At 46.4% G+C, this 26,877-nt stretch overlaps 1 protein-coding gene across 1 annotated transcript in view; it reads right to left on the reverse strand.

The window, feature by feature from the left end:
- Positions 1-1,633: 1,633 nt before the first annotated feature.
- The window catches only part of LOC140393963 (uncharacterized), a 34,767-nt gene continuing 9,523 nt past the window's right edge, over positions 1,634-26,877 (reverse strand). The window contains exon 4 of the mRNA XM_072480668.1: positions 1,634-8,387. Within this exon, the coding sequence (XP_072336769.1) occupies positions 7,737-8,387 (651 nt within the window). The 3' untranslated portion in view covers positions 1,634-7,736. The remainder of the gene's footprint in view (positions 8,388-26,877) is intronic.

Genomic DNA, 26,877 nt, shown 5'->3' on the forward strand with positions numbered 1-26,877 from the left:
GCAGGAGGGTCTGAGCGATGAGGTAAGATTCAATAGGCTGGGGTTGTTTCACTTGCAGCAGCAAATGTTGACCTGATAATGGTATATAAGAATATGAGGGGTATCGATCCGGTGGATAGGAAGGCAATTTTTCCATTAATAGAGGGGTCAATAACCAGGTGTCATAGATTTAAGGTAAGGCATAGAAGGCTAAGAGAAGGGTTGAGGAGAAACCTTTTCACCCAGAGGGTGGTGAGAGACTGGAACTCCTTGCCTGAAAAGGTGGTTGAGTCAGACACTCCCGTAATCTTCAAAGAATATTTAGATATTCACCTGTACTGCCATAACCTCCAAAGGCAATGGGCCTAGTGCTGGAAAATGGGATTAGTGCAGTCAGGTCACTGGTGACCAGCATGGGCATGATGGGCTGAATGGCTTTCTTCTGTATTGTAAACATCTTTGAATCTATGGGGGCGGAATGGCCCACTCCCTGCTCCTACTTTCCATTGTTTACACAATACTGAATTGCTAGAATCATAGAAACTCTTCGGCCAATCGTGTCTGCACCGGCCCTCCGAAAGAGCACCCCACATAGGCCCAATCCCTTGCCCTATCCCTGTGAGCCGCAAGCTCACCTAAACGTTTGGACACTAAGGGGCCATTCAACATGTCCAATCCACCTAACCTGCACGTCTTTAGGCTCGGGAAGGACAGTGGAGCACCCGGAGGAAACCCACACAGACACGGGGAGAATGTGCAAACGCCACACATCCAGTCACCCAAGGCTGGAATTGAACCCAGGACCTTGGCGCTGTGAGACAGCAATGCTAATCACTGAACCACCACTTTTTATTGCGGAATGAGGCCATTCAGCCCATTGAGTCTGTACTGACCCTCTGAAGAGCACCCTACCAATGTCCACTCCCCCCACCTATCCCCGTAACCCCACCTAACCTTTTGGGGAGAAAGTGCAAACTCCACACACCCAAGGTCAGAATCGACCTGAGTCCCTGGTGCTGTGAGGCAGTAGCACTAACCATTGTGCCACCGTGCTGCTCCCTTACAGTATATAATTTCCTATCGACATTCATACGTCAGGTGATTTGAGAAAATGTGTCCTTGTGTACACAACGTGGGATTGTTCTATAGAATTCCATCTAAGACGTGGGAGCTCAATAATGAACAATTTAAGTGGTCAACTCAAGACAGGGAAAGAAGAATTGTTAAAAATCCTGTCCTAAAAGAACACAAAAGTAACTATCAGTCACTTGGTAGCACAGAACATGACTACAAAGAAAGACATATTGCCAGAGCTTTTTGCTTTACACTCCTCAGGATAAACACAGGAGCATCACATATCAAACAATCAGAACAATTGATACGACAGGCACAATGTGGATCATTTGACTCTGATTGGTCAAGTCTTTGCCACTTCTCCTGTGATCTTTTGAAATTGGTATTCTTGTACTTGCACTTGATGAGTGCAAAAAGAAAAGATTCAGCAACATGTCTCTTTTCAGTGTTCTGGGCCAGGGTTTAGAGAACCCCAAAGTGTACCATGGAGTTCACCTGGCCCACAACCTTTGATAGATTATGGTTATGGGGAGCACACGGGCCTACTTTGCAGGTGTGGTGCATCAGAGAGTTAAAGTACTTTTAAATTAAAACAATGTTTATTTATGAAACCAGTTAATACTTTATAAACCCACAGTAAACATCTTAACAACTATCAGTACCAATAAATCTCCCAAAGAATACAGTACTCTATAAGTAACTCTTAATCTTTCCTTGCAACATCCATAAGACAAAAAAAAAACCTTTTTACAGAAAGACATCAGGTTTAACTTCTCTACAGAAATATGTATAATTTGTAAATCACCAAAGGATCTGGAGACAGTCTTTAGATTGCAGAGAGAGATCCTTATACAGCTGCTTGCTTTGCCTGCAGCTATCCAACTCTCAAAACGAAACTAAAAACACACCCTGTAGCAGACAGCCCAAAGCAAAAGTAAAAGTGAACAGACAGCCCAGCTCCACCCACTCTCTGGCATCACTGCAGCCATCCGATAAACACCCATTTCTTAAAGGTACACTCACATGGCATCAGTAATACAAAAGGAACAAGCCCCAAGTCTGAAAGGTCATTGTGAAAATATTTAGCAAAGGGAAGCTAGGTCTTATCAAGATGGCAGGTATGGATAGGACATGGGGTGGTACAGATAGGGCATGGTGAGTTATGGATAGGACATTGGGCGGTAGGGATAGGGCAAGAGGAGGTATGATTGGACATTGGGTGGTACAGATAGGACATTGGGAGGTGCAGATAGGAAAAGGGGAGGTTTGGATAGGACAAGGGAGGTATAGAGTGTACAAGGGGAGGTATGGATGGAACATGGGGAGGTATGGATGGGGCATGGGGATGTTTGGATAGGACAAGGGGAGGTTTGGATATGGCAGGGGGAGGTACGTATAGGACATGTGGAGGTACGGATAGGACATGTAGAGGAGGGGATGAGACATGGGTAAAAATGGAGAGTACATGGGGAGGTATGGATAAGGCATGCGGAGGTAGGGTATGAAAGGTATATTTATGTCAAGAGTATGCAAGGATTTGAGGGAGCATTGCAAGGACATAGAAGATATTTGGGGGGCAAGAAGTGTAAATGAGGGTGCGGGAGGGTGCAGGTCAGAGGTCTGAGGGCTCGCTGGCTGGAAAATCATATACAAGACCCGAGACAATGTCCCAGCAAAACAAAGTGAGTCTTTGGACATGTTGACCTCGCACATGTATGTCTTTGTCACCATGTGCAGGTTAGGTGAATTGGACATTCTGAATTCTCCCTCAGTGTACCGAACAGTCAGCGAAGTGTGGTGACTAGGGGATTTTCACAGTAACGTCATTGCAGTGTTAATGTAAACCTACGTGCGACACAAATAAAGGTTAATGTTATTATTATTATCATTGCTTCTTGGGATAGCATTTCTGACTCCATCCTTGTCCCGGCTTCTCAACAGCACAGTCCCGTGGGAGGTCCCTACAGTTTTGAGCTTCAGAACAGGATGTTGACAAATGGCCCAACCCGACTCTGAGGGGAAAATCTGTTCCAATATGTGTGCGATCTGTCTCATGTTGATTTACAGAATTGAAAGAGCCCCGGTTACAGAAAAGAATCAATATTCTGTTTATGATTCAGCTTCACATTGACACTTGTTATGGAATTTATCATGTGATTTAATTAATTGACACAATACTGAGCAATGAGAATATCATGGAGTATACCAGTATAATAAACTACAGAATGAAATACCAGCAATTAAACAGTAAATTAATTATAATTAAATGTGAAACAAGGGTTTAAAGTTTAACTGCCCACGTGGAATATCCTTTCTTTTTATCTTTTCCCTTTGCCTTCTTGTCGCCATTCAATCTTCAGTTTTCTTATGAAATTCGCTAAGTTAATCAGCAACCTTTCGATTTTCAGGATATCATGTATTTTGAGGAGTTGAGTCGAAGATGAGTCATGACCTTGTTGACTGGCAGGCTAAGGTAAAGGTAAAGTCGCCATATTCCCAGATGACCATTGGCTACTTTCCCCTTTGAGGGGAGAGCTGACTGGTGGTGATTTAACCTGAGGGTCACCACACCTCAGGTGAGGGACAAGGTATGGAAGACAAGGCCTTCATTAATAACTTCAGCCGGTAGGGGAACTGAGGATGCTGGCCTCGCTCTGTATCACGAACCAGCCATCCAGCAAAGTGAGTCATGAGTGAGGGGCTGTATGTCCTTTCCCTGCTCCCAATTCCTCTGTTCTGTTGTTAGTGAGCAGCAGACAATTTCAACAGAGGTTTAATAGAATCAAGGGGAAAATTTGTGACAATTTCACCCAGGCATAAAATAATCTTGGGCAATTTAAACCGAAAATCAGCCATATTTACATTGCTAATTACACACCGGTTTGCAGGACAATGCAGGTCAGCATTTCTGGGAACAATAACTTTTTAAAACCTCTAATTTAATTCTCTCGTGGATCTGTCACGATTCATTGCTATCTGATGATGATTCACTGCTTTCTGATGATGATGACGATGAACCTGGTTTTATGGGTGTTTTTGTTGTTGTTGTTGTTGTTGTTGTTGTTGGAGTTGTTGTTGTTGGAGTTGTTGTTGTTGGAGTTGTTGTTGTTGGAGTTGTTGTTGTTGTTGGAGTTGTTGTTGCTGGTGTTGTTGTTTTTTGAGTTGTTGGAGTTGTTGTTGTCATTGGAGTCGTTGTTGTTGGAGCTGTTGTTGTCAAGCTTGTGTTCATACATAGAACTGCAACGAAAACGAGAACGCCGTCCCGTAGCTGAACTAAACCCCTGCAGGTAGCCGTTCTCTACAGATACAGAGGGTGAGATTACAATTCAGTAACAATGCTCCAAAACAGAGTGAATTTTGTAACAGTGAACGAGCATTAACAGCAGAATATTGAACAAATGGTTACACACCTGAGTGCCAGGATATTATAAACACCAAAGGGTTTTACTAACACAGGGTATTTAATCACCAGGGTAAATGTTGCATAGTCTCACAGTGAAGGAGAACTTTCAAACTGATCAGTGTGGGAGACTGAATCCATGTTATTCCTTTTCAGCTCCCTGAACTTCACTGCCACATGTGGGAGTTTTCATTGGGAACGATGGTCAGACTGACCAAAGGCAGATTGTAGACTGAAGATAGGACTCTGTCATCCGCCATGTTAGGGCATGGTGAGGTAGGAATAGGGCATGGGAAGGTAGGAATAGGACTTGGGGAGATGTGGCTAGGGCATGGAGAGGTATGGATAGAGCGTGGGAAGGTATAGACAGAGCATGGGAAGGTACAGATAGGTCATGGGGAGGTATGGATAAGACATGGAGAGTTACTGATCAGACATGGTGAAGTACGGATAAGACATGGGGAGGTATGAATAGTGCATAGGGAGGTAAGGCTAGAACATGGGGTGGTACGGATAAGACATAGGGAGGTATAGATAGGACACAGGGAGGTGTGGATAGAACATGGGGTCGTACGGACAAGACATGGGGAGGTATAGATTGGACATGGGGTGGTACGGATAAGACATGGGGAGGTATAGATAGGACACAGGGAGGTGTGGATAGAACATGGGGTCGTACGGACAAGGCATGGGGAGGTACAGATAGGACATGGGGATGTATGGATAACACATGGGAAGGTATGGATAGGACATGGGGAGGTATAGATAGGACATGGGGATGTATGGATAAGACATGGGAAGATATGGATAGGACATGGGAAGGTATGGATAGGACATGGGGAGGTGTGGATAGGACATGGGGAGGTATGGATAGGACATGGGGAGGTGTGGATAGGACATGGGGAGGTATGGATAGGACATGGGGAGGTAAGGCTAGAACATGGGGTGGTACGGATAAGACATAGGGAGGTATAGATAGGACATGGGGATGTATGGATAGAGCATGGGTAGGTATGGATGAGACATGGGAAGGTATGGATAGGACATGGGGAGATAAGGCTAGAACATGGGGTGGTACGGATAAGACATGGGGAGGTATAGATAGGACATGGGGATGTATGGATAGAGCATGGGGAGGTATGGATGAGACATGGGAAGGTATGATAGGGCATGGGGAGGTATGGATAAGACATGGGAAGGTATGGATAGGACATGGGGAGGTATGGATAGGACATGGGGAGGTATGGATAGGACATGGGGAGGTATGGATAAGACATGGGGAGGTGTGGATAGGACATGGGGAGGTATGGATAGGACATGGGGAGGTATGGATGGGACATGGGGAGGTATGGATAGGACATGGGGAGGTGTGGATAGGACATGGGGAGGTACAGATAGAGCAAGGAGAGGTATGGATAAGATATGGGAAGGGATGATAGGGCATGGGGAAGTATGGATAGGACATGGGGAGGCACAGATAGATCAAGGAGAGGTATGGATAAGGCTCGGGCAATAACAGAAGGGGTAAGGAAGGCATATTTGTGTCAAAGGTTTGCAGGTATTTGAGGGGGCATTGCATGGCCATTGAGGATGCATGGGGGGCAAGACATGGAAATAGGGGTGCGGGAGAGTGCGGGTCTGAGGTCTGAGGGCTCGCTGTCTGAAAAATCGTACACAAGCCCGCGACAATGTCCCAGCAAAGCACAGTGGGTCTTTGAACATATTGACCTCGCAGCTGCACGTCTTTGTCAGCACGTGCAGCTTAGGTGAATTGGACATTCTGAATTCTCCCGCTGTGCACCCGAATAGGCGCTGGAGTGTGGTGACTGCGGGATTTTCACAGTAACGTCATTGTAGTGTAAATATAGCCTACTTGTGACAATAATAAAGATTATTATTATTATTGCTTCTTGGGTTAGCGTTCCTCACTCCATCCTTGTCCCGGCTTCTCAACAGCACAGTCCTGTGGGAGGTCCCTACATTTTTGTGCTTGAGAACAGGATGTTGACAAATGGCCCAACCCATGGCCCCCGACTCTGAGAGGAAAATCCATTCCAAAATGTTTGTGTTCCATCTCGTGTTGTTTTACAGAATTGAAAGAGCCCCGGTTACAGAAAAGAATCAATATTCTGTTTATGATTCAGTTTCACATTGACACTTGTTATGGAATACATCATGTGATTTAATTACTTGACATAATACTGAGCAATGAGAATATAATGGAGTATCATGGGCATAGCCTCAAAATAAGGGGAAATAGATTTAGGACTGAGCTTAGGAGGAACTTCTTCAACCAAAGGGTTGTGAATCTATGGAATTCCCTGCCCAGTGAAGCAGTTGAGGCTCCTTCATTGAATGTTTTCAAGATAAAGATAGATAATTTTTTGAAGAATAAAGGAATAAAGGGTTATGATGTTCAGGCGGGAAAGTGGAGCTGAGTCCACAAAAGAATAGCCATGATCTCATTGAATGGCGGAGCAGGCTCGAACGGCCAGATGGCCTACTCCTGTTCCTAGTTCTTATACCAGTATAATAAACTACAGAATGAAATACCAGCAATTAAACAGTAAATTAATTATAATTAAATGTGAAACAAGGGTTTAAAGTTTAACTGCCCATGTGGAATATCCTTTCTATTTATCTCTTCCCTTTGCATTGATGTCGCCATTCAATCTTCAGTTTTCTTATGAAATTCGCTGCGTTAATCAGCAACCTTCCGATTTTCAGGATATCATGTATTTTGAGGAGTTGAGTCGAAGATGAGTCATGACCTTGTTGACTGGCAGGCTAAGGTAAAGGTAAAGTCGCCATATTCCCAGATGACCATTGGCTACTTTCCCCTTTGAAGGGAGAGCTGACTGGTGGTGATTTAACCTGAGGGTCACCACACCTCAGGTGAGGGACAAGGTATGGAAGACAAGGCCTTCATTAATAACTTCAGCCGGTACGGGAATTGAACCCATGATGCTGGCCTCACTCTGTATCACGAACCAGCCATCCAGCAAAGTGAGCCATGAGTGAGGGGCTGTATGTCCTTTCCCTGCTCCCAATTCCTCTGTTCTGTTGTTAGTGAGCAGCAGACAATTTCAACAGAGGTTTAATAGAATCAAGGGGGAAATTTGTGACAATTTCACCCAGGCATAAAATAATCTTGGGCAATTTAAACTGAAAATCAGCCATATTTACATTGCTAATTACACACCGGTTTGCAGGACAATGCAGGTCAGCATTTCTGGGAACAATAACTTTTTAAAACCTCTAATTTAATTCTCTCGTGGATCTGTCACGATTCATTGCTATCTGATGATGATTCACTGCTTTCTGATGATGATGACGATGAACCTGGTTTTATGGGTGTTTTTGTTGTTGTTGTTGTTGTTGTTGTTGTTGTTGTTGTTGTTGTTGTTGGAGTTGTTGTTGTTGGAGTTGTTGTTGTTGTTGTGGTTGTTGTTGGAGTTGTTGTTGTTGGAGTTGTTGTTGGAGTTGTTGTTGGAGTTGTTGTTGTTGTTGGAGTTGTTGTTGGAGCTGTTGTTGGAGTTGTTGTTGTTGGAGTTGTTATTGGCGTTGTTGTTGTTGGAGTTGTTGTTGGAGTTGTTGTTGGAGTTGTTGTTGTTGGAGTTGTTGTTGTTGTTGGAGTTGTTGTTATTGTTGGAGTTGTTGTTGGAGTTGTTGTTGGAGTTGTTGTTGGAGTTGTTGTTGTTGTTGGAGTTGTTGTTGGAGTTGGAGTTGTTGTTGGAGCTGTTGTTGGAGTTGTTGTTGTTGTTGGAGTTGTTGTTGCTGGTGTTGTTGTTTTTTGAGTTGTTGGAGTTGTTGTTGTCATTGGAGTCGTTGTTGTTGGAGCTGTTGTTGTCAAGTTTGTGTTCATACATAGAACTGCAACGAAAACGAGAACGCCGTCCTGTAGCTGAACTAAACCCCTGCAGGTAGCCGTTCTCTACAGATACAGAGGTTGAGATTACAATTCAGTAACAATGCTCCAAAACAGAGTGAATTTTGTAACAGTGAACGAGCATTAACAGCAGAATATTGAACAAATGGTCACACACCTGAGTGCCAGGATATTGTAAACACCAAAGGGTTTTACTAACACAGGGTATTTAATCACCAGGGTAAATGTTGCATAGTCTCACAGTGAAGGAGAACTTTCAAACTGATCAGTGTGGGAGACTGAATCCATGTTATTCCTTTTCAGCTCCCTGAACTTCACTGCCACATGTGGGAGTTTTCATTGGGAACGATGGTCAGACTGACCAAAGGCAGATTGTAGACTGAAGATAGGACTCTGTCATCCGCCATGTTAGGGCATGGTGAGGTAGGAATAGGGCATGGGAAGGTAGGAATAGGACTTGGGGAGATGTGGCTAGGGCATGGGGAGGTATGGATAGAGCGTGGGAAGGTATAGATAGAGCATGGGAAGGTACAGATAGGTCATGGGGAGGTATGGATAAGACATGGAGAGTTACTGATCAGACATGGTGAAGTACGGATAAGACATGGGGAGGTATGAATAGTGCATAGGGAGGTAAGGCTAGAACATGGGGTGGTACGGATAAGACATGGGGAGGTATAGATAGGACACAGGGAGGTGTGGATAGAACATGGGGTCGTACGGACAAGACATGGGGAGGTATAGATAGGACATGGGGTGGTACGGATAAGACATGGGGAGGTATAGATAGGACACAGGGAGGTGTGGATAGAACATGGGGTCGTACGGACAAGACATGGGGAGGTATAGATAGGACATGGGGATGTATGGATAGAGCATGGGGAGGTATGGATGAGACATGGGAAGGTATGATAGGGCATGGGGAGGTATGGATAAGACATGGGAAGGTATGGATAGGACATGGGGAGGTATGGATAGGACATGGGGAGGTATGGATAGGACATGGGGAGGTAAGGCTAGAACATGGGGTGGTACGGATAAGACATGGGGAGGTATAGATAGGACATGGGGATCTATGGATAGAGCATGGGGAGGTATGGATGAGACATGGGAAGGTATGATAGGGCATGGGGAGGTATGGATAAGACATGGGAAGGTATGGATAGGACATGGGGAGGTATGGCTAGGACATGGGGAGGTATGGATAGGACATGGGGAGGTATGGATAAGACATGGGAAGGTATGGATAGGACATGGGGAGGTATGGATAGGACATGGGGAGGTATGGATAGGACATGGGGAGGTATGGATAGGACATGGGGAGGTGTGGATAGGACATGGGGAGGTACAGATAGAGCAAGGAGAGGTATGGATAAGATATGGGAAGGGATGATAGGGCATGGGGAAGTATGGATAGGACATGGGGAGGCACAGATAGATCAAGGAGAGGTATGGATAAGGCTCGGGCAATAACAGAAGGGGTAAGGAAGGCATATTTGTGTCAAAGGTTTGCAGGTATTTGAGGGGGCATTGCATGGCCATTGAGGATGCATGGGGGGCAAGACATGGAAATAGGGGTGCGGGAGAGTGCGGGTCTGAGGTCTGAGGGCTCGCTGTCTGAAAAATCGTACACAAGCCCGCGACAATGTCCCAGCAAAGCACAGTGGGTCTTTGAACATATTGACCTCGCAGCTGCACGTCTTTGTCAGCACGTGCAGCTTAGGTGAATTGGACATTCTGAATTCTCCCGCTGTGCACCCGAATAGGCGCTGGAGTGTGGTGACTGCGGGATTTTCACAGTAACGTCATTGTAGTGTAAATATAGCCTACTTGTGACAATAATAAAGATTATTATTATTATTGCTTCTTGGGTTAGCGTTCCTCACTCCATCCTTGTCCCGGCTTCTCAACAGCACAGTCCTGTGGGAGGTCCCTACATTTTTGTGCTTGAGAACAGGATGTTGACAAATGGCCCAACCCATGGCCCCCGACTCTGAGAGGAAAATCCATTCCAAAATGTTTGTGTTCCATCTCGTGTTGTTTTACAGAATTGAAAGAGCCCCGGTTACAGAAAAGAATCAATATTCTGTTTATGATTCAGTTTCACATTGACACTTGTTATGGAATACATCATGTGATTTAATTACTTGACATAATACTGAGCAATGAGAATATAATGGAGTATCATGGGCATAGCCTCAAAATAAGGGGAAATAGATTTAGGACTGAGCTTAGGAGGAACTTCTTCAACCAAAGGGTTGTGAATCTATGGAATTCCCTGCCCAGTGAAGCAGTTGAGGCTACTTCATTGAATGTTTTCAAGATAAAGATAGATAATTTTTTGAAGAATAAAGGAATAAAGGGTTATGATGTTCAGGCGGGAAAGTGGAGCTGAGTCCACAAAAGAATAGCCATGATCTCATTGAATGGCGGAGCAGGCTCGAACGGCCAGATGGCCTACTCCTGTTCCTAGTTCTTATACCAGTATAATAAACTACAGAATGAAATACCAGCAATTAAACAGTAAATTAATTATAATTAAATGTGAAACAAGGGTTTAAAGTTTAACTGCCCATGTGGAATATCCTTTCTATTTATCTCTTCCCTTTGCATTGATGTCGCCATTCAATCTTCAGTTTTCTTATGAAATTCGCTACGTTAATCAGCAACCTTCCGATTTTCAGGATATCATGTATTTTGAGGAGTTGAGTCGAAGATGAGTCATGACCTTGTTGACTGGCAGGCTAAGGTAAAGGTAAAGTCGCCATATTCCCAGATGACCATTGGCTACTTTCCCCTTTGAAGGGAGAGCTGACTGGTGGTGATTTAACCTGAGGGTCACCACACCTCAGGTGAGGGACAAGGTATGGAAGACAAGGCCTTCATTAATAACTTCAGCCGGTACGGGAATTGAACCCATGATGCTGGCCTCACTCTGTATCACGAACCAGCCATCCAGCAAAGTGATCCATGAGTGAGGGGCTGTATGTCCTTTCCCTGCTCCCAATTCCTCTGTTCTGTTGTTAGTGAGCAGCAGACAATTTCAACAGAGGTTCAATAGAATCAAGGGGGAAATTTGTGACAATTTCACCCAGGCATAAAATAATCTTGGGCAATTTAAACTGAAAATCAGCCATATTTACATTGCTAATTACACACCGGTTTGCAGGACAATGCAGGTCAGCATTTCCGGGAACAATAACTTTTTAAAACCTCTAATTTAATTCTCTCGTGGATCTGTCACGATTCATTGCTATCTGATGATGATTCACTGCTTTCTGATGATGATGACGATGAACCTGGTTTTATGGGTGTTTTTGTTGTTGTTGTTGTTGTTGTTGGAGTTGTTGTTGTTGTTGTTGTTGTTGTTGGAGTTGTTGTTGTTGGAGTTGTTGTTGTTGGAGTTGTTTTTGTTGGAGTTGTTGTTGGAGTTGTTGTTGTTGGAGTTGTTGTTGTTGTTGGAGTTGTTGTTGTTGGAGTTGTTGTTGTTGGAGTTGTTGTTGTTGTTGTTGTGGTTGTTGTTGGAGTTGTTGTTGTTGTTGGAGTTGTTGTTGGAGTTGTTGTTGGAGTTGTTGTTGTTGTTGGAGTTGTTGTTGGAGTTGTTGTTGGAGTTGTTGTTGGAGTTGTTATTGGCGTTGTTGTTGTTGGAGTTGTTGTTGGAGTTGTTGTTGTTGGAGTTGTTGTTGTTGTTGGAGTTGTTGTTGTTGGAGTTGTTGTTGGAGTTGTTGTTGGAGTTGTTGTTGGAGTTGTTGTTGGAGTTGTTGTTGGAGTTGTTGTTGGAGTTGTTGTTGGAATTGTTGTTGGAGTTGTTGTTGTTGTTGGAGTTGTTGTTGGAGTTGTTGTTGTAGTTGTTGTTGGAGTTGTTGTTGGAGTTGTTGTTGTTGTTGGAGTTGTTGTTGGAGTTGTTGTTGGAATTGTTATTGGAGTTGTTGTTGTTGTTGGAGTTGTTGTTGGAGTTGTTGTTGGAGTTGTTGTTGGAGTTGTTGGAGTTGTTGTTGGAGTTGTTGTTGGAGTTGTTGTTGGAGTTGTTGTTGGAGTTGTTGTTGGAGTTGTTGTTGGAGTTGTTGTTGGAGTTGTTGTTGTTGTTGTTGGAGTTGTTGTTGGAGTTGTTGTTGGAATTGTTGTTGGAGTTGTTGTTGTTGTTGGAGTTGTTGTTGTTGGAGTTGTTGTTGGAGTTGTTGTTGGAGTTGTTGGAGTTGTTGTTGGAGTTGTTGTTGTTGGAGTTGTTGTTGTTGGAGTTGTTGTTGGAGCTGTTGTTGTCAAGCTTGTGTTCATACATTGAACCTGAACGTCAGAGATAGCGCCGTCCTGTAGCTGAATAAAACCCATGCAAGTAGCAGTTCTCTACAGATACAGAGGGTGAGATTACAATTCAGTGACAATGCTCCAAAACAGAGAGAATTTTGGAATAGTAAGTAAGCATTAATAGCAGAATATTGAACAAATGATTACACACTTGAGTGCCAGGATATTGTAAACACCAAAGAGTTTTACTAACACAGGGGGCGGGATTCTCAGTTAACTGCCACAGAAATCAGGGTGCGCGATGGGCGGAGAATAGCTTCCGACACCAAAATCGCGGCTGTCTTGGGTTTGACGCCAAATCGCGATGCTCCATCACCTTGAAAACGGCATCAATGCAATGGGCTGAGTTCCCGCCGGCGTGGTCCACGGGTGCTCTCACAAACCCTGAACCTGGCGCCGTGGCTGTTGAGAGAGAGAGAGGGCGTGTGGACAGTGTCCAGCACCGCCATACTTTGCTGAGAGTCGTGCCGCTGGCTGGGTCCTTCTGCCAGGGCCGGGGGAGTAGTGGGGGGTGGCCTGGAGGTGGGCTGTGGGCTCGCGGTGGATGGGTACATGACACCATTACCGCAGCCGGCAAGGCAGCCATGTAGCTGTGAATGCCGCTGACAGCCTGCTTTAAACCTGGTGCCCTGGGTCGTATAGGTGGGCCCCACCAGGACACCCCTGGGTGCCCTCTGGCACCAGCCGACCCATCAGCTGTATGGACGCACTCCAGCACAACCAGTCACATCTTTTTGGCTTCAATAAGTGTGTGTGGGGATTGTATTTTTTATGCGCGGCTGCAGCTTGTCAGCCTTGCGAGTGCCCATCACGGGCCCAGCAAATCCCGTACCGTTTTGCATGGGATTCAATGGTGTTCCGGACTGCGCCGGTGCTAGCCCCTCACCGGTAGCAGAATCGGTGCAGGTGTGGCGCAGATTTTCCTGTCATAGAAGTCCACGGATTCTACGTTGGCGTCAGCACTTAGACTCAGAAACGGAGAATTCAGCCCAGGATATTGTTTAATCACCAGGGTAAATGTTGCATTGCACATTAATGTGATAGTTTTACAGTCAGGGAGAACTTTCAACCTGTTCAGTGTGGGAGACTGAATCCGTGTAATTCATTTTCAGTTCGCTGAACTTCACTGCCACGTGTGGCATTGGGACGATGATCAGACTGCCCAAAGGCAGATTTAGATTAAAAATGGGCTGTATTCTCTGTTCTGGAGTCTAAGCCCCGCGCCGGTGTGAAAACGGTGGCGAATTACGCCAGGAAAACTGGTGCAAAACGGCCACCGATTCCCTGTTCCGGGGGGGCTAGCAGCCAGGCAGCGTAGGGCTCCCAGCTCTAGCTACTGATACGGCCTGGAGAGTTCCGGGGTCCGTGGCCGCGCATGAGGAAGGCGGCGGCCTTCAGCGGCAGCGCCATGCTTCATGGCGGATGCTGTTCGCGGACCCGCCCCGTGAAATAGTCCGCCCCTTCGGCCAGCTCTCGTGCCCTGGACCGCCACACCACAGTGCTCCAGCTCCAACTATGTCGCCTCCTGCCCATGGTTTGGCCTTCCCCCGACTGTGGCAGCGCTGGCCTGAGTCCACAACTGCCACGCGGAGTTCCCGATGACGAATGTGATATAAAATAGTTACTCTAGAGATATTAGTTAATGTAATGTAGAAATAAGCCACTTTGATTCTGGCAGATAGAGACAAAGGGATTTGAGACCGCATGGAAAAAGCAGGAAGAGGTGTGTCGATGAGAGTGATGCTGCATTGATAGGGGCCAGAGAAAGGGATTGAAAGTGAGCCAATCAGAATAGATCAAACAGGTCAGGAGGGATATAGGCTGACCTATGGGCGTCGAGTATGTGAAACTTGATACCGTTTGAATTGATTTGCAGAGATCCCTTTGTCTCTTTGTTCATTCGTTTTCTGGGATGTAGGAGACTGGATGTCTCTTATGTTTCTGTGAGATGAATTAAGCTTGCAAGCTAAATAAAATAACTTCTTTTTACGTGCGAATCCATCTCGACTTTTATTGAGGCCAGACTGACGGAGAAAGAAATTTGGGAATCGACACCGACGGGTGAGACCACACGCGACACAAGCCATCGGGAACTCAGCTGGTCAGGGACGGAGAATCGCGGGTGGGCCTCAGCCAACATTCGGAGGCCACGGTACGCCACCTTTCAGGGGGCGGTGCATTGCAAAAGCGCCGCTGCCCCCCGATTTCGGCTTCATCTGAGATTTTCCACCCCGTCGCTGAACGGGGATAGGAGAATCCAACCCGGGATTCTTTCACCTGACATGATCGGACATGGGGAGGTATGGATAGGACATGGGGAGGTAAGGGCAGCACAGTGGCACTATGGGTTAGCCCTGCTTCCTCACGGCGCCAAGGTCCCAGTTCAATCCCGGCTCTGGGTCACTGTCCGTGTGGAGTTTCCCCCCCACAACCCAAAGATGTTCAGGCTAGGTGGATTGGCCATGCTAAATTGCCCCTTAATTGTAAAAAAATAATTGGGTACTCTAAATTTTAAAAAAAGAACATGGGGAGGTATGCATAGAGCATGGGGCGGTATGGATAAAACATGGGGAGGTATGGATAGGACATGGGGAAGTATGGATAGGACATGCAGAGGTATGGATAGGGCATGGAGAGGTATGGATAGGACATGGGGAGGAGGTATGGATAGGACATGGGGAGGTATGGATAGGACATGCAGAGATATGGATAGGACATGGGGAGGAATTGATAGGACATGGGAGGTATGGAAAGGACATGCCTTCATTAATAACTTCAGCCGGTACGTGAATTGAACCCACGCTGCTGGCCTCGCTCTACATCACGAACCAGCCGTCCAGCAAAGTGATCCATGAGTAAGGGGCTGTATGTCCTTTCCCTGCTCCCAACTCCTCTGTTCGTGAGCAGCAGACAATTTCAACAGAGGTTGAATGAAATTAAATTAAATGAAAATCGCTTATTGTCTCAAGTAGGCTTCAAATGAAGTTACTGTGAATAGCCCCTCGTCCCCGCATTCTGGCACCTGTTCGGGGAGGCTGGTCCAGGAATTGAACCGTGCTGCTGGCCTGCTTTGGTCTGCTTTAAAAGCCAGTGATTTAGCCCAGTGTGCTAAACCAGCCAAGAGATAAATTTGACAATTTAACCAAGACATAAAATAATCTTGGGCAATTTAAACTGAAAATCGGCCTTATGTACATTGGACACGATCTTCTGGCCTCATTACACTCGCGCTGAAGCGTAATGAGGCCAATGAATAGCACGAGAGGCCAAAAACGAGGTCCGTGCTGCTGTGTTTGGTGTTCGTTGTCGAGCAAGTAAAGCTTGTGACTTGTCCAAACCAGGATCTTTATTGAATCACACATGGTAAGGTAACAATCTGAGACAGAGCAAGTTATCATGGAGTTCTTTCATACTCCCATGGAACTACCACTCTGCACGACTGTTCTCATCTACGTCTTATAACCTTCTCCCGATCACCGGATCTGCCCAGGTTTATATCTGAGTTCATTTGTCACATGACCACTGTCTCTAGACCGCATGGTGGATCTGCACCCCCACCTGCTGGTTGGAGGTTGGACTATCTACAATATTATTTACAGGCATTTCACCACAACCCCTTTCCTCAGGAAATATTAATGTTTCTTTACAAACATGATTAATATTTTAACTTTATACATTTGTGATATGTTTAAACAATATGAACAGGTTTAGCCAAGGTGATCAGAAACATGATATGCTTGGTCAGTGTCCATCTCTTTTGCACAGGTCATTGTGCCATCTCACGGGATCACCCCTGTGATCACTTGGGCTGTAGCCAGCCTTTTCGAAGACTGGTTTACGCCCCTGCATCTTGCTTTGTATTCTCTTTACTCTATGCCAATCGAAGGCATGCATCCATGATGGCCACGCGAGCGTCACCAGCTTCTTACCACGACACTGTTTGTTGCTTCTCTGTGTGTGTGTGCTGTTTCTTTTGCCTCTGGTTTATCAGTCATGAACTCACCTTCTTTTTCGTTTTTGTCAGTAGGATGAGCTAGATCTTCCAGTCTTCTCCTCTTTCTCCTTATTGTTTTAACAATTGGTTTGCAAATTCTTTTGTGCTTATGTTTGGGCTTGGCAGCCTCTGGTTGGGTGCTGGTCTGCACCCTGTGATCGGAGGTCTGCAGAGTCTCAAGTGGATCCTTAGGCACTGACATGTCATTACTGGGTTGTGTGACCACGCCCACTTCTGCGGCCTCAACTGGATGTTGGAACTCCTCTCTTTCTGGTGCCTGGTGGAGGCTAGATCTATGGCATTAGGCGCTGCCTGTGTCTTGGCTCGCTGGATCCAGGCGTTGGGTCATCATGGTTTTGTTCGAGAATATATGATTGATCCATTGAGCTGCTTAGCGAGATAGTCATCAGCTCCTCCACTGTTTCACACTCAGATTTGTCAATCTCCTCAACATCAGAGTTGATATCATCGTATTCATCATCAATGTTTTCCCACTCTTCCTCAGTATCCTCAGGAGTCAACTACTGGAACCATTTCAGAGGCCTGAAACGATTCCCCAAGTTAGGGGCAGCACGGTAGCACAGATGGCTAGCACTGGGGCTTCACAGCACCAGGGTCCCAGGTTCAACTCCTCGCTCGGTCACTGTCTGTGAAGAGTCTGCATGTTCTCCCTGTGTCTGCGTGGGTTTCCTCCGGGTGCTCCAGTTTCCTCCCACAGTCCAACAACCTGCAGGTTAGGTGGATTGGCCATGCTAAATTGCCCTTAGTGTCCAAAAAGGTTAGGTGGGGTTATTGGGTGACGGGGATACAGGGATGGGGTGGAAGTGACGGCTTAGGTGGGTGGGTGCAGACTCGATGGGCCAAATGGCCTCCATCTGCACTATATGTTCTATGTCTATGTCTAAGTACGTCTGGAGCAAGCGTCTCTAGGATTGGCATGATGCCTTCCATTTCTAGCTTGTTCAGTAGCTGGTCCTCCGATGTATCAGCCCTGCAATCTCAGTTTTTATTTTGGAGTGCGCCAACTCAGAGTTCCCACCCTTCTCAGTGTCCAGCATGGACTGGGAGTCCCTCGTGACTACCTCATCATTCCTTCCAAACCACTGGAGTAGTGCTTCTTGGGCCGCTTAATTAAGCCCATCTTTGCTTCTGCGAAACAAGCACTTCATACTGGTCATTATCTGTCTCATCTTCCACGCCATCAAATTCCGCAGCATCTTCGAAGTCATCATATATATCGTAGTACTCACTGTCGATTCAAAATCATCTGCAAAGATTTCTTCTGTAAAATACAACATTGCACACGGTATTATGTGTTCGTGCGGAAGGCTGCCAAGTTCAAAGTCAGCATCAAGTTTTGCTGCCGAACTTTTGCTTAACATTCCACGCTGTCGAACTTCAGGAGGACTGAAGAAATTAAAGAACCATTCATTTGGTACAGTTTTCATAACTGTTCTGCGAGCTCTTCGACCTTTGTGCTTCGGTTTGGTTTTAATTGTTTTCAACATGACATTTCTGGCCTCCCTCCAGTCGATCTTACAGCCTGTGCACTCCATGATTTGTGGTTCATCAAAGAATGAAGATTCAAACTTGTCAGGCCGAAAATCCATCTGATATACTTTTGTAATCACCTCTTTTGTGAACTACTCATTGGCTCGACCCTAAACTCCAGAGTGAAGTTCCTCGGCTTCTCATGTTCTGAACATTTAACATTCGCATCTTGTAGATGTTTTAATACGGGCTTGTCATGCTCCTGTAACATGTCACTGAGCACTTGGCACGTTCTTGAAGATTGTTAACTAGAATTGTGGAATGTTCGCTAGCTGTTCTGTCTCTTTGTCTGATTTGTCGTCTTCCGCCTGGATTTCCATTGAATCCTCATCAAATGTGCATACCTTGTAGGGATTTGTTGTATTCAGCTGGCTGCTCATCTTCTGGGCACACAGTTGCTCAACTAAGTTCAGGGATTCACATGAATCCGTTCCTATGATGGATTCAATGTCCATGTCCACAATATAAAACAGTAACATGTATGTCGTGTCGTCCATGGATAGCTCAAGTTCACATTCACCAGGTGATTCACATGGATCATTTTAATCTTCACATTGATTGGGCAAATCATATTAGTCACAATGCCACAGAGAAGGGATTCCTGGAGTGTACACAGGATGGTTTTTTTGACCAATATGTGGAGGAACCAACTAGAGAGCAGGCCATCTTAGGCTGGGTACTGTGTAATGAGAAGGGAATCATTGCCAATCTGGCTGTACGAGACCCCTTGGGGATGAGCGACCATAACATGACTGAATTTTTTATCACGATGGAGAGTGAAGCAGTTGATTTGGAGACCAGAGTGCTGAATCTTAGTAAAGGGAACTATGAAGATATGAGGTGTGATTTGGCCTTGAGAGATTGGAGAGAGTTACTTCAAGAGATGACAGTGGATAGACAATAGCAAACATTCAAGGAACACATGGGGGAACTACAGCAACTGTTCATTCCTGTCTGGCACAAAAGCAAAGGGGTAAGAGGGCCAATCCATGGCTTACAAAGGAAACTAGAAATAGCATTCGATCCAAGGAAGAAGCATACAGGTTGGCCAAGAAAAATAATAGGTCTGAGGATTGGGAGCAGTTTAGAATTCAGCAAAGACGGACAAAGGAATTGATTAAGAAGAGGAAAGTACAGTATGAAAGGAAGCTTGCAGAGAACATAAAGACTGACACTAAGAGTTTCTATAGATATGTGAAGAGAAAGAGATAGTAAAAAGAAATGTAAGCCCCCTACAGACAGAAACAAAGGAATGCATAACAAGCGACAAAGAAATGGCTGAGTAATTGAATACATACTTTGGATCTGTCTTCACAAAAGAGGACACAAATCAGATCCCAGAAATGTTGGAGAATGAAAGATTTAGTGATAGGGAAGAACTGAGGAAGATCAACATTAGTACAGAAATGGTACTGGGAAAATTGATGGAATTGAAGACGGATAAATCCCCAGGGCCTGAGAATCTTCATCCCAGAGTGCTTAAAGAGGTGGCTCTGGAAATAGTGGATGCATTGGTGGTCATCTTCCAGGATGGATTCTATAGACACTGGAACTGTCCCTGCAGATTGGAGGGTAGCTCACATCACTCCGATATTCAAAAAGGGAGGTAGAGAGAAAGCAGGGAATTATAGACCAGTGAGTCTAACATCGGTCGTGAGGAATATGCTTGAATCCATTATCAAGGACTTTAAAACAGAACATTTAGAAAGCAGTGGCAGGATCAGTCAGAGTCAGCATGGATTTATGAAGGGAAAATCATGTTTGAGATATCTGTTGGAATTCTTTGAAGTAACCAGTACAGTTGACAAGGGGGAGCCAGTCGATGTGATATATTTGGACTTTCAGAAGGCGTTTGACAAAGTCCCGCAGAAGAGATTATTGTGCAAAATTAAAGCACATGGGATTGGGGGAAATGTATTGAGGTGGATAGAAAACTGGTTGACTGAGAGGAAACAAAGAGTAAGGATCAATGGGTCCTTTTCAAATTGGCAGGCAGTAACTAGTGGGGTGTCACAGGGATCGGTGTTGGGACCCCAGCTATTCACAATATATATTAATGATTTGGATGAGGGAACAAAATGTAACATCTCAAAGTTTGCAGATGGTACCAAGTTAGGTGGGAGGGTGAATTGTGACAAGGATACAGGGATCCTACAGCATGATTTGGCAGGTTGGACGAGTGGGCAAATCAAAGACAGATGCAGTTTAATTTAGATAAGTGTGAAGTTATTCATTTTGGAAGCAAAAACGCAAAAACAGGAAGGCAGATTACTACCTGAATGGTTGTAAATTGAGAGAGGGGAGTGGTGTGCAGCGGGACCTGGGTGTCCTTGTGCACCAGTCGCTGAAGGTAAGCATGCAGGTGCAGCAGGCAGTAAAGAAGGCGAATGGCATGTTGGCCTTCATTGCAAGAGGTTTCGAGTATCGAAGCAGGGATGTGTTGCTGCAATTATACAGGGCCTTGGTGAGGCCACACTTGGAGTATTATGTGCAGTTTTGGTCTCCTTCTCTGAGGAAGGATGTTCTTGCTCTCAAAGGAGTGCAGCAAAGGTTTACCAGACTGATTTCAGGGATGGAAGGACTGACATATGAGGAGAGATTGACGAGGCTGGGATTGTTCTCACTGGAGTTCAGAAGAATGAGGGGGGATTTCGTAGAGACTTATAAAATTCTAACAGGACTAGACAGGGTAGTTGCAGGGACGATATTATCAATGATGAGTGTGTCCTGAACAGGGGCCACAGTCTGAGGATTCAGGGTAAACCATTTCGGACAGAGATAAGGAAACATTTCTTCACCCAAAGAGTAGTGAACCTGTGGAATTCATTACCACAGGAAGTAGTTGATGCTAAAACATTGAATATATTCAAGAGGCGGCTAGATATTGCACTTGGGGAGAATGGGATCAAAGGCTATGGGGAGAAAGCAGGATTAGGCTATTGAGTTGGATGATCAGCCATGATCGTGATGAATGGCGGAGCAGGCTCGAAGAGCCAAAAGGCCTCCTCCTGCTCCTATCTTCTATGTATCTATGAAAGTCTCCATCGTTTTTTTACATAATATACCGGCTGTCCTGGCTGATCAGCGTCTTTCAGCTGCGCGTTCAGCTTGTGCAAAGCAGACCGACTGAGGAGGTTGGCCCCCATTTTAGTGTCTAAGTCACATCGTAATAATGAGTTATTCAGGGACACCATCGATTTCTATCAGATTTTGATGGTTTCCAGTGAGTTCTTTCGAGCTTCGTTCTTTTTTGAAATTGTGTCTTCATCGTTTTTGTGCGGACGCTTCTGGTCCTTCTTTGCAATGAGATCATTGAAGAACTGTTCGTCTGGATGTAACTCATCAACCACATTTACTGATCCTATATGGTCCATTCCAGGACACGCAAAACATTGTTTCGCAAAACAGCCAACGTGGCCACACCTGGAACAGACTTTTCCAAAGGCCGGACATTGCCATGGGCCCTATCGATTGGATTGGATTGGATTGGATTGGATTTGTTTATTGTCACGTGTACCAAGGTACAGTGAAAAGTATTTTTCTGCGAGCAGCTCAACAGATCATTAAGTACATGAGAAGAAAAGGGAATAAAAGAAAATACATAATAGGGCAACACAACATATACAATGTAACTACATAAGCACTGGCATCGGATGAAGCATAGGTGTTAATGAAATCAGTCCATAAGAGGGTCATTTAGGAGTCTGGTGACAGTGGGGAAGAAGCTGTTTTTGAGTCTGTTCGTGCGTGTTCTCAGATTTCTGTATCTCCTGCCCGATGGAAGAAGTTGGAAGAGTGAGTAAGCTGGGTGGGAGGGATCTTTGATTATGCTGCCCGCTTTCCGCAGGCAGCGGGAGGTGTAGATGGTGTCAATGGATGGGAGGTAGGTTCGTGTGATGGACTGGGCAGTGTTCACGACTCTCTGAAGTTTCTTGCGGTCTTGGACCGAGCAGTTGCCATACCAGGCTGCGATGCAGCCCGATAGGATGCTTTCTATGGTGCATCTGTAAAAGTTGGTAAGAGTCAATGTGGACATGCCAAATTTCCTTAGTTTCCTGAGGAAGTATAGGCGCTGTTGTGCTTTCTTGGTGGTAGCGTCGACGTGGGTGGACCAGGACAGATTTTTGGAGATGTGCACCCCTAGGAATTTGAAACTGCTAACCATCTCCAGCTCAGCCCCGTTGATGCTGACAGGGGTGTGGACGGTACTTTGCTTCCTGAAGTCAATTACCAGCTCTTTAGTTTTGCTGGCATTGAGGGAGAGATTGTTGTTGCTACACCACTCCACTAGATTCTCTATCTCCCTCCTGTATTCGGACTCATCGTTATTCGAGGTCCGGCCCACTATGGTCGTATCGTCAGCAAACTTGTAGATGGAGTTGGAACCAAGTTTTGCCACGTAGACGTGTGTGTACAGGGAGTAGAGTAGGGGGCTAAGTACGCAGCCTTGCGGGGCGCCGGTGTTGAGGACTATTGTGGAGGAGGTGTTGTTGTTCATTCTTACTGATTGTGGTCTGTTGGTCAGAAAATCGAGGATCCAGTTGCAGAGTGGGGAGCCAAGTCCTAGGTTTTGGAGCTTTGATATGAGCTTGGCTGGGATTATGGTGTTGAAGGCGGAGCTGTAGTCAATAAATAGGAGTCTAATGTAGGAGTCCTTGTTTTTGAGATGGTCTAGGGATGAGTGTAGGGCCAGGGAAATGGTGTCTGATGTGGACCGGTTGCAGCGGTATGCGAATTGCAGTGGATCAAGGCGTTCTGGGAGTATGGAAGTGATGCGCTTCATGATCAACCTCTCGAAGCACTTCATTACGACTGAAGTCAGGGCCACTGGTCGGTAGTCATTGAGGCACGTTGCCTGGTTGTTCTTTGGTACCGGTATGATGGTGGTCTTCTTGAAGCAGGTGGGGACCTCGGAGTGGAGTAGGGACAGGTTAAAGATGTCCGTGAATACCTCTGCCAGCTGGTCCGTGCAGGCTCTGAGTGCACGACCAGGGATCCCGTCTGGGCCCGTCGCCTTCCGAGGGTTCACTTTCAGGAAGGCCAATCTGCTTCGGAAGCTGTGATGGTGGGTATGGGTGAATTATGGGCTGCTGGGGCACTCGACAGCGGATTGTTGGTTACCTGCTCGAACCGAGTATAGAATGCATTGAGTTCATCGGGGAGGGGTGCGCTGCTGCCAGAGATACTGTTCGGCTTCGCTTTGTAGCCCGTTATGTTGTTTAGTCCTTGCCACAACCGCCATGAGTCTGTCTGTGACTCTAGCTTGGTTTGATATTCTCTCTTGGCATTCCGGATGGCTTTGCGGAGGTCGTACCTGGATTTCTTGTATAGGTCAGGGTCGTCTGCCTTGAACGCCTCAGATCTGTCCTTCAGTAGGGAGTCAATCTCGCGATTGAGCCATGGTTTCCGGTTGGGGAACGCACGTACTGCTTTCTTTGGCACGCAGTCGTCCACACATTTGCTGATGAAGTCTGTGACGGTGGTGGCATACTCATTTAAGTTGGTCGCTGTGTTCTTAAATATGGACCAGTCCACTGTCTCTAAGCAGTCACGTAAGAGCTTCTGTCTCCTCGGACCAGCACTGCACAACCTTCTTAGCTGGATTCTCCCGCTTGAGTTTCTGCTTGTATGCCGGGAGAAGGTGCACCGTCTTATGGTCTGATTTCCCAAAGTGCGGTCGGGGGATGGAACGGTAGGCGCCCTTGATTTTTGAGTAGCAGTGGTCAAGAGTGTTGTCGCCCCTGGTGGGACAGGATATGTACTGGTGGAATTTTGGCAGTACACTCTTGAGGTTGGCCTTGTTGAAGTCTCCGGCCATGATGAACAAGGCCTCCGGGTGTTCTGTTTCGTAGTTGTTTATTACTGTGTATAGTTCGTCCAGCGCCTTCCTCACTACTGCCTGGGGTGGGATGTAGACCGCTGTGATAATTGCCACACTTCTGGCACAAGGTGGTGGCTCCTGTTGGTCGTTTAAAATAGCTGCCCGCACTGAGACCATGTTTCTGCATGACGTGCATCACAGCACTAATGGCGCTGGCATCTTCCTCTGTGTTGGCGCCAACCTTCTTTCAGGAGAGTGCACTGATTTGTTAAACACCTACATCGCTTGCCTGGCAAATCTTTATTGCTTGTTCCAATATCAAATCTTCCTCCCGCAGCAACCTCTCACGTAGCTTATCATTTGATACACCAAAGACAATTTGGTCGCCGATCAGAGAAGAAGCCAGGCTACTGAAGTTCATTGACTGGGCCTTCAGTCTCAAGTCAGTGACAAAACTGTTGAATGATTCACCACGTTTTTGGGTAAGCATATGGAACATTTATCTCTCAAATGCCTCATTCTTTATGGGGGGGCAATGCTGACCAAAGTACCCAATAATTCATCGTATCTTTTGCTATCCTCCTCATTGTCAAAAGTAAAAGTATTGTACAGTTCAATTGCTTGTGGACCTGCCACCATTAGCAGCAACGTGATTCGCCTTTTGTCAGGCTGCGCCTGCAGGCCTCAGGCCGATACATAGAGTTTGAACTGCTGTTTGAAGAGCCGCCAGTTTTTGTCCACATTAACGGATACGTGACGCTGGTGGGGGGCTTTCAGCCCTTCCACCTCGCACTCCAGTGTCTTCGAGTGCGTTGAATCACCAAAGGCTGCAGTTCACCAGGTCAGTCCTTATGCCAAATTTTAACTTTGTCCCTGCCGCTGTTATCTTCAAATCTTCAGCACTCTGGTACCATGTTGTGTATGGTGTTCGTTGTTCTGTCCTGGCTTATATCTGAATGCCTTTGTCACATGACCACTGTCTGGAGACTAATGGTGGATCTGCACCACCATTTGCTGGTGAGAGGTCGCACCATCAACTATCTACAATATTGTTTACAGGCATATCACCACATGCACTGGGCGCCAAACAGTTGTGATGCAACAGGCCTGCTCCCGTAGGTGAAATCAGGATTTAACCGTAGCGGCCAGAAACCAATTATCACCACTTAAGCACCATTTCCATACAATCAACGAGAGTGACCCCCATATCCAACGGCCTCCCATTGTTCATTGTCCATCAGCTCCGGGTAACTAACTTCCACAGGCTCAGCATCAGGCTGGAACCCAGCTGGGTGCTGGGATCCAGCAGACCTCCGACTGCTGACTCACCTGGGGGTTTCCCCCTCCACGTATATTAGCAGTGTGGTGCTCACCAGATTGTGCTCCAGACGCCTGACCACTAACATGCCCCACCGAGATGTGTGTATCTGCGCTGTTGAAAGGTGGAGATGATAGCTGTGCCGCTACTATTATGGTGGCATCCTCAGAGCTCTCCTCCAAGCTGTTCTCCTCGGAATCAGCAGAGGGTGCTGCCCGGGATGGGCCGGTGCAGTCAGCTGGAGGATGTGCGGGAGACTGGACATGCAGTCAGTGGGAGGGATGGGTCAGTCAGTAAGGCAATCACTACTCACGTTTGACAGGTCCTCTGGGTGAAGCCCGGTGGTTCCTCGCCTCTGCGGCAACTGCCAGCCTCCGCGTGGGTGACCGCCCTGTCCTCGACCACCCCAGTCACTTTCAGGGCACGTTCCTCAAAACAGGTGAGAGTTCTCAAGTCCAGCACCCCTCCGCCAGTCTGGGCCCTCTCCTGCTGATTGTGAGAGAGCTTTCCCTGAGGAGGGGACACAGAGAGCTTCATTAGCCACACGTGTGGTTCAGTGGTGGGAGAGGGGGTGTGAAGGCTGGGTTGAGGGTAAAAGGTGATGGAGGGTTGGAGGTCACTTGGAGAGTTGAGGGGTGGATGCTCCCTTGCGGGGGGGAGGTGAGGGGCATTGGTATCTACTCACCTGCGCTACCCAGTGTAGGTCATTGACCTTCTTCCTGCACTGCTCGTCAGATCTCTTGGTCATACTGTTGGAACTAAGGGCTGCTGCCACCTCATCCCAGGCAGCACATGCTGCCTTGTGGCTCACACTCCGGGACCCTCTGGGGAGCAGCACATCCCTCCTGGCCTCCGTGACATCCAAGAGCCTCCCCAGATCAGTGTCCCTGAATCTTGGAGTCGATGACCTCGGCATCATTGTTGTGAGCTGTCTGGGGTTGGCCGAGCAAGAGCAGCTTAAGTGTTTCTCGACCTTGTTAGCGGAGGCTAGTGAGCACGGTCCCGGAAAATCAGCTGGCGAGAAATTATTGGCGGCAACAAGCCCATGAGGCCTCGTTAAGTGGACCAATTACGGTTCAATTGCGTTGCCGGTTTCGCTGGGCCAAGCTCTGGGAAGCTCACGGCAATTCCTGCTCGCTACAGCACGGAATGTCTTCTGGAAGATGACGCCCATTACTAATTACACACCGGTTCTCAGGACAATGCAGGTCAGTATTTCGGAGAACAATAACTTTTTAAAAACCTGTCATTTAATTCTCTATTAGAACTGTCACTTGCTATCTGACGATGATGAGGCCATTGATGATGGTTTTATGGGTGTTGGAGTTGTTGCTGTTGTTGTCATTGTTGTTGTTGGTGTTGTTGTTGTTGGAGTTGAAGTAGTTGGAGTTGTTGTTGTTGGAGCCCCCCCCCCCATCCTGCACTGTAATCTGAACAATCTCCCTTTCTGCCTCCCATTTCCTCAGTTGATAGACCAGGAGCTACTTGCTTTCTCTCCATACTCGTAAATTGCCCCTTTAGTTCGCCTCAACTTTCGCACTGCCCC

This window comes from Scyliorhinus torazame, chromosome 2 (genome assembly GCF_047496885.1).
Source record: "Scyliorhinus torazame isolate Kashiwa2021f chromosome 2, sScyTor2.1, whole genome shotgun sequence".
NCBI classification, from domain to species: domain Eukaryota; kingdom Metazoa; phylum Chordata; class Chondrichthyes; order Carcharhiniformes; family Scyliorhinidae; genus Scyliorhinus; species Scyliorhinus torazame.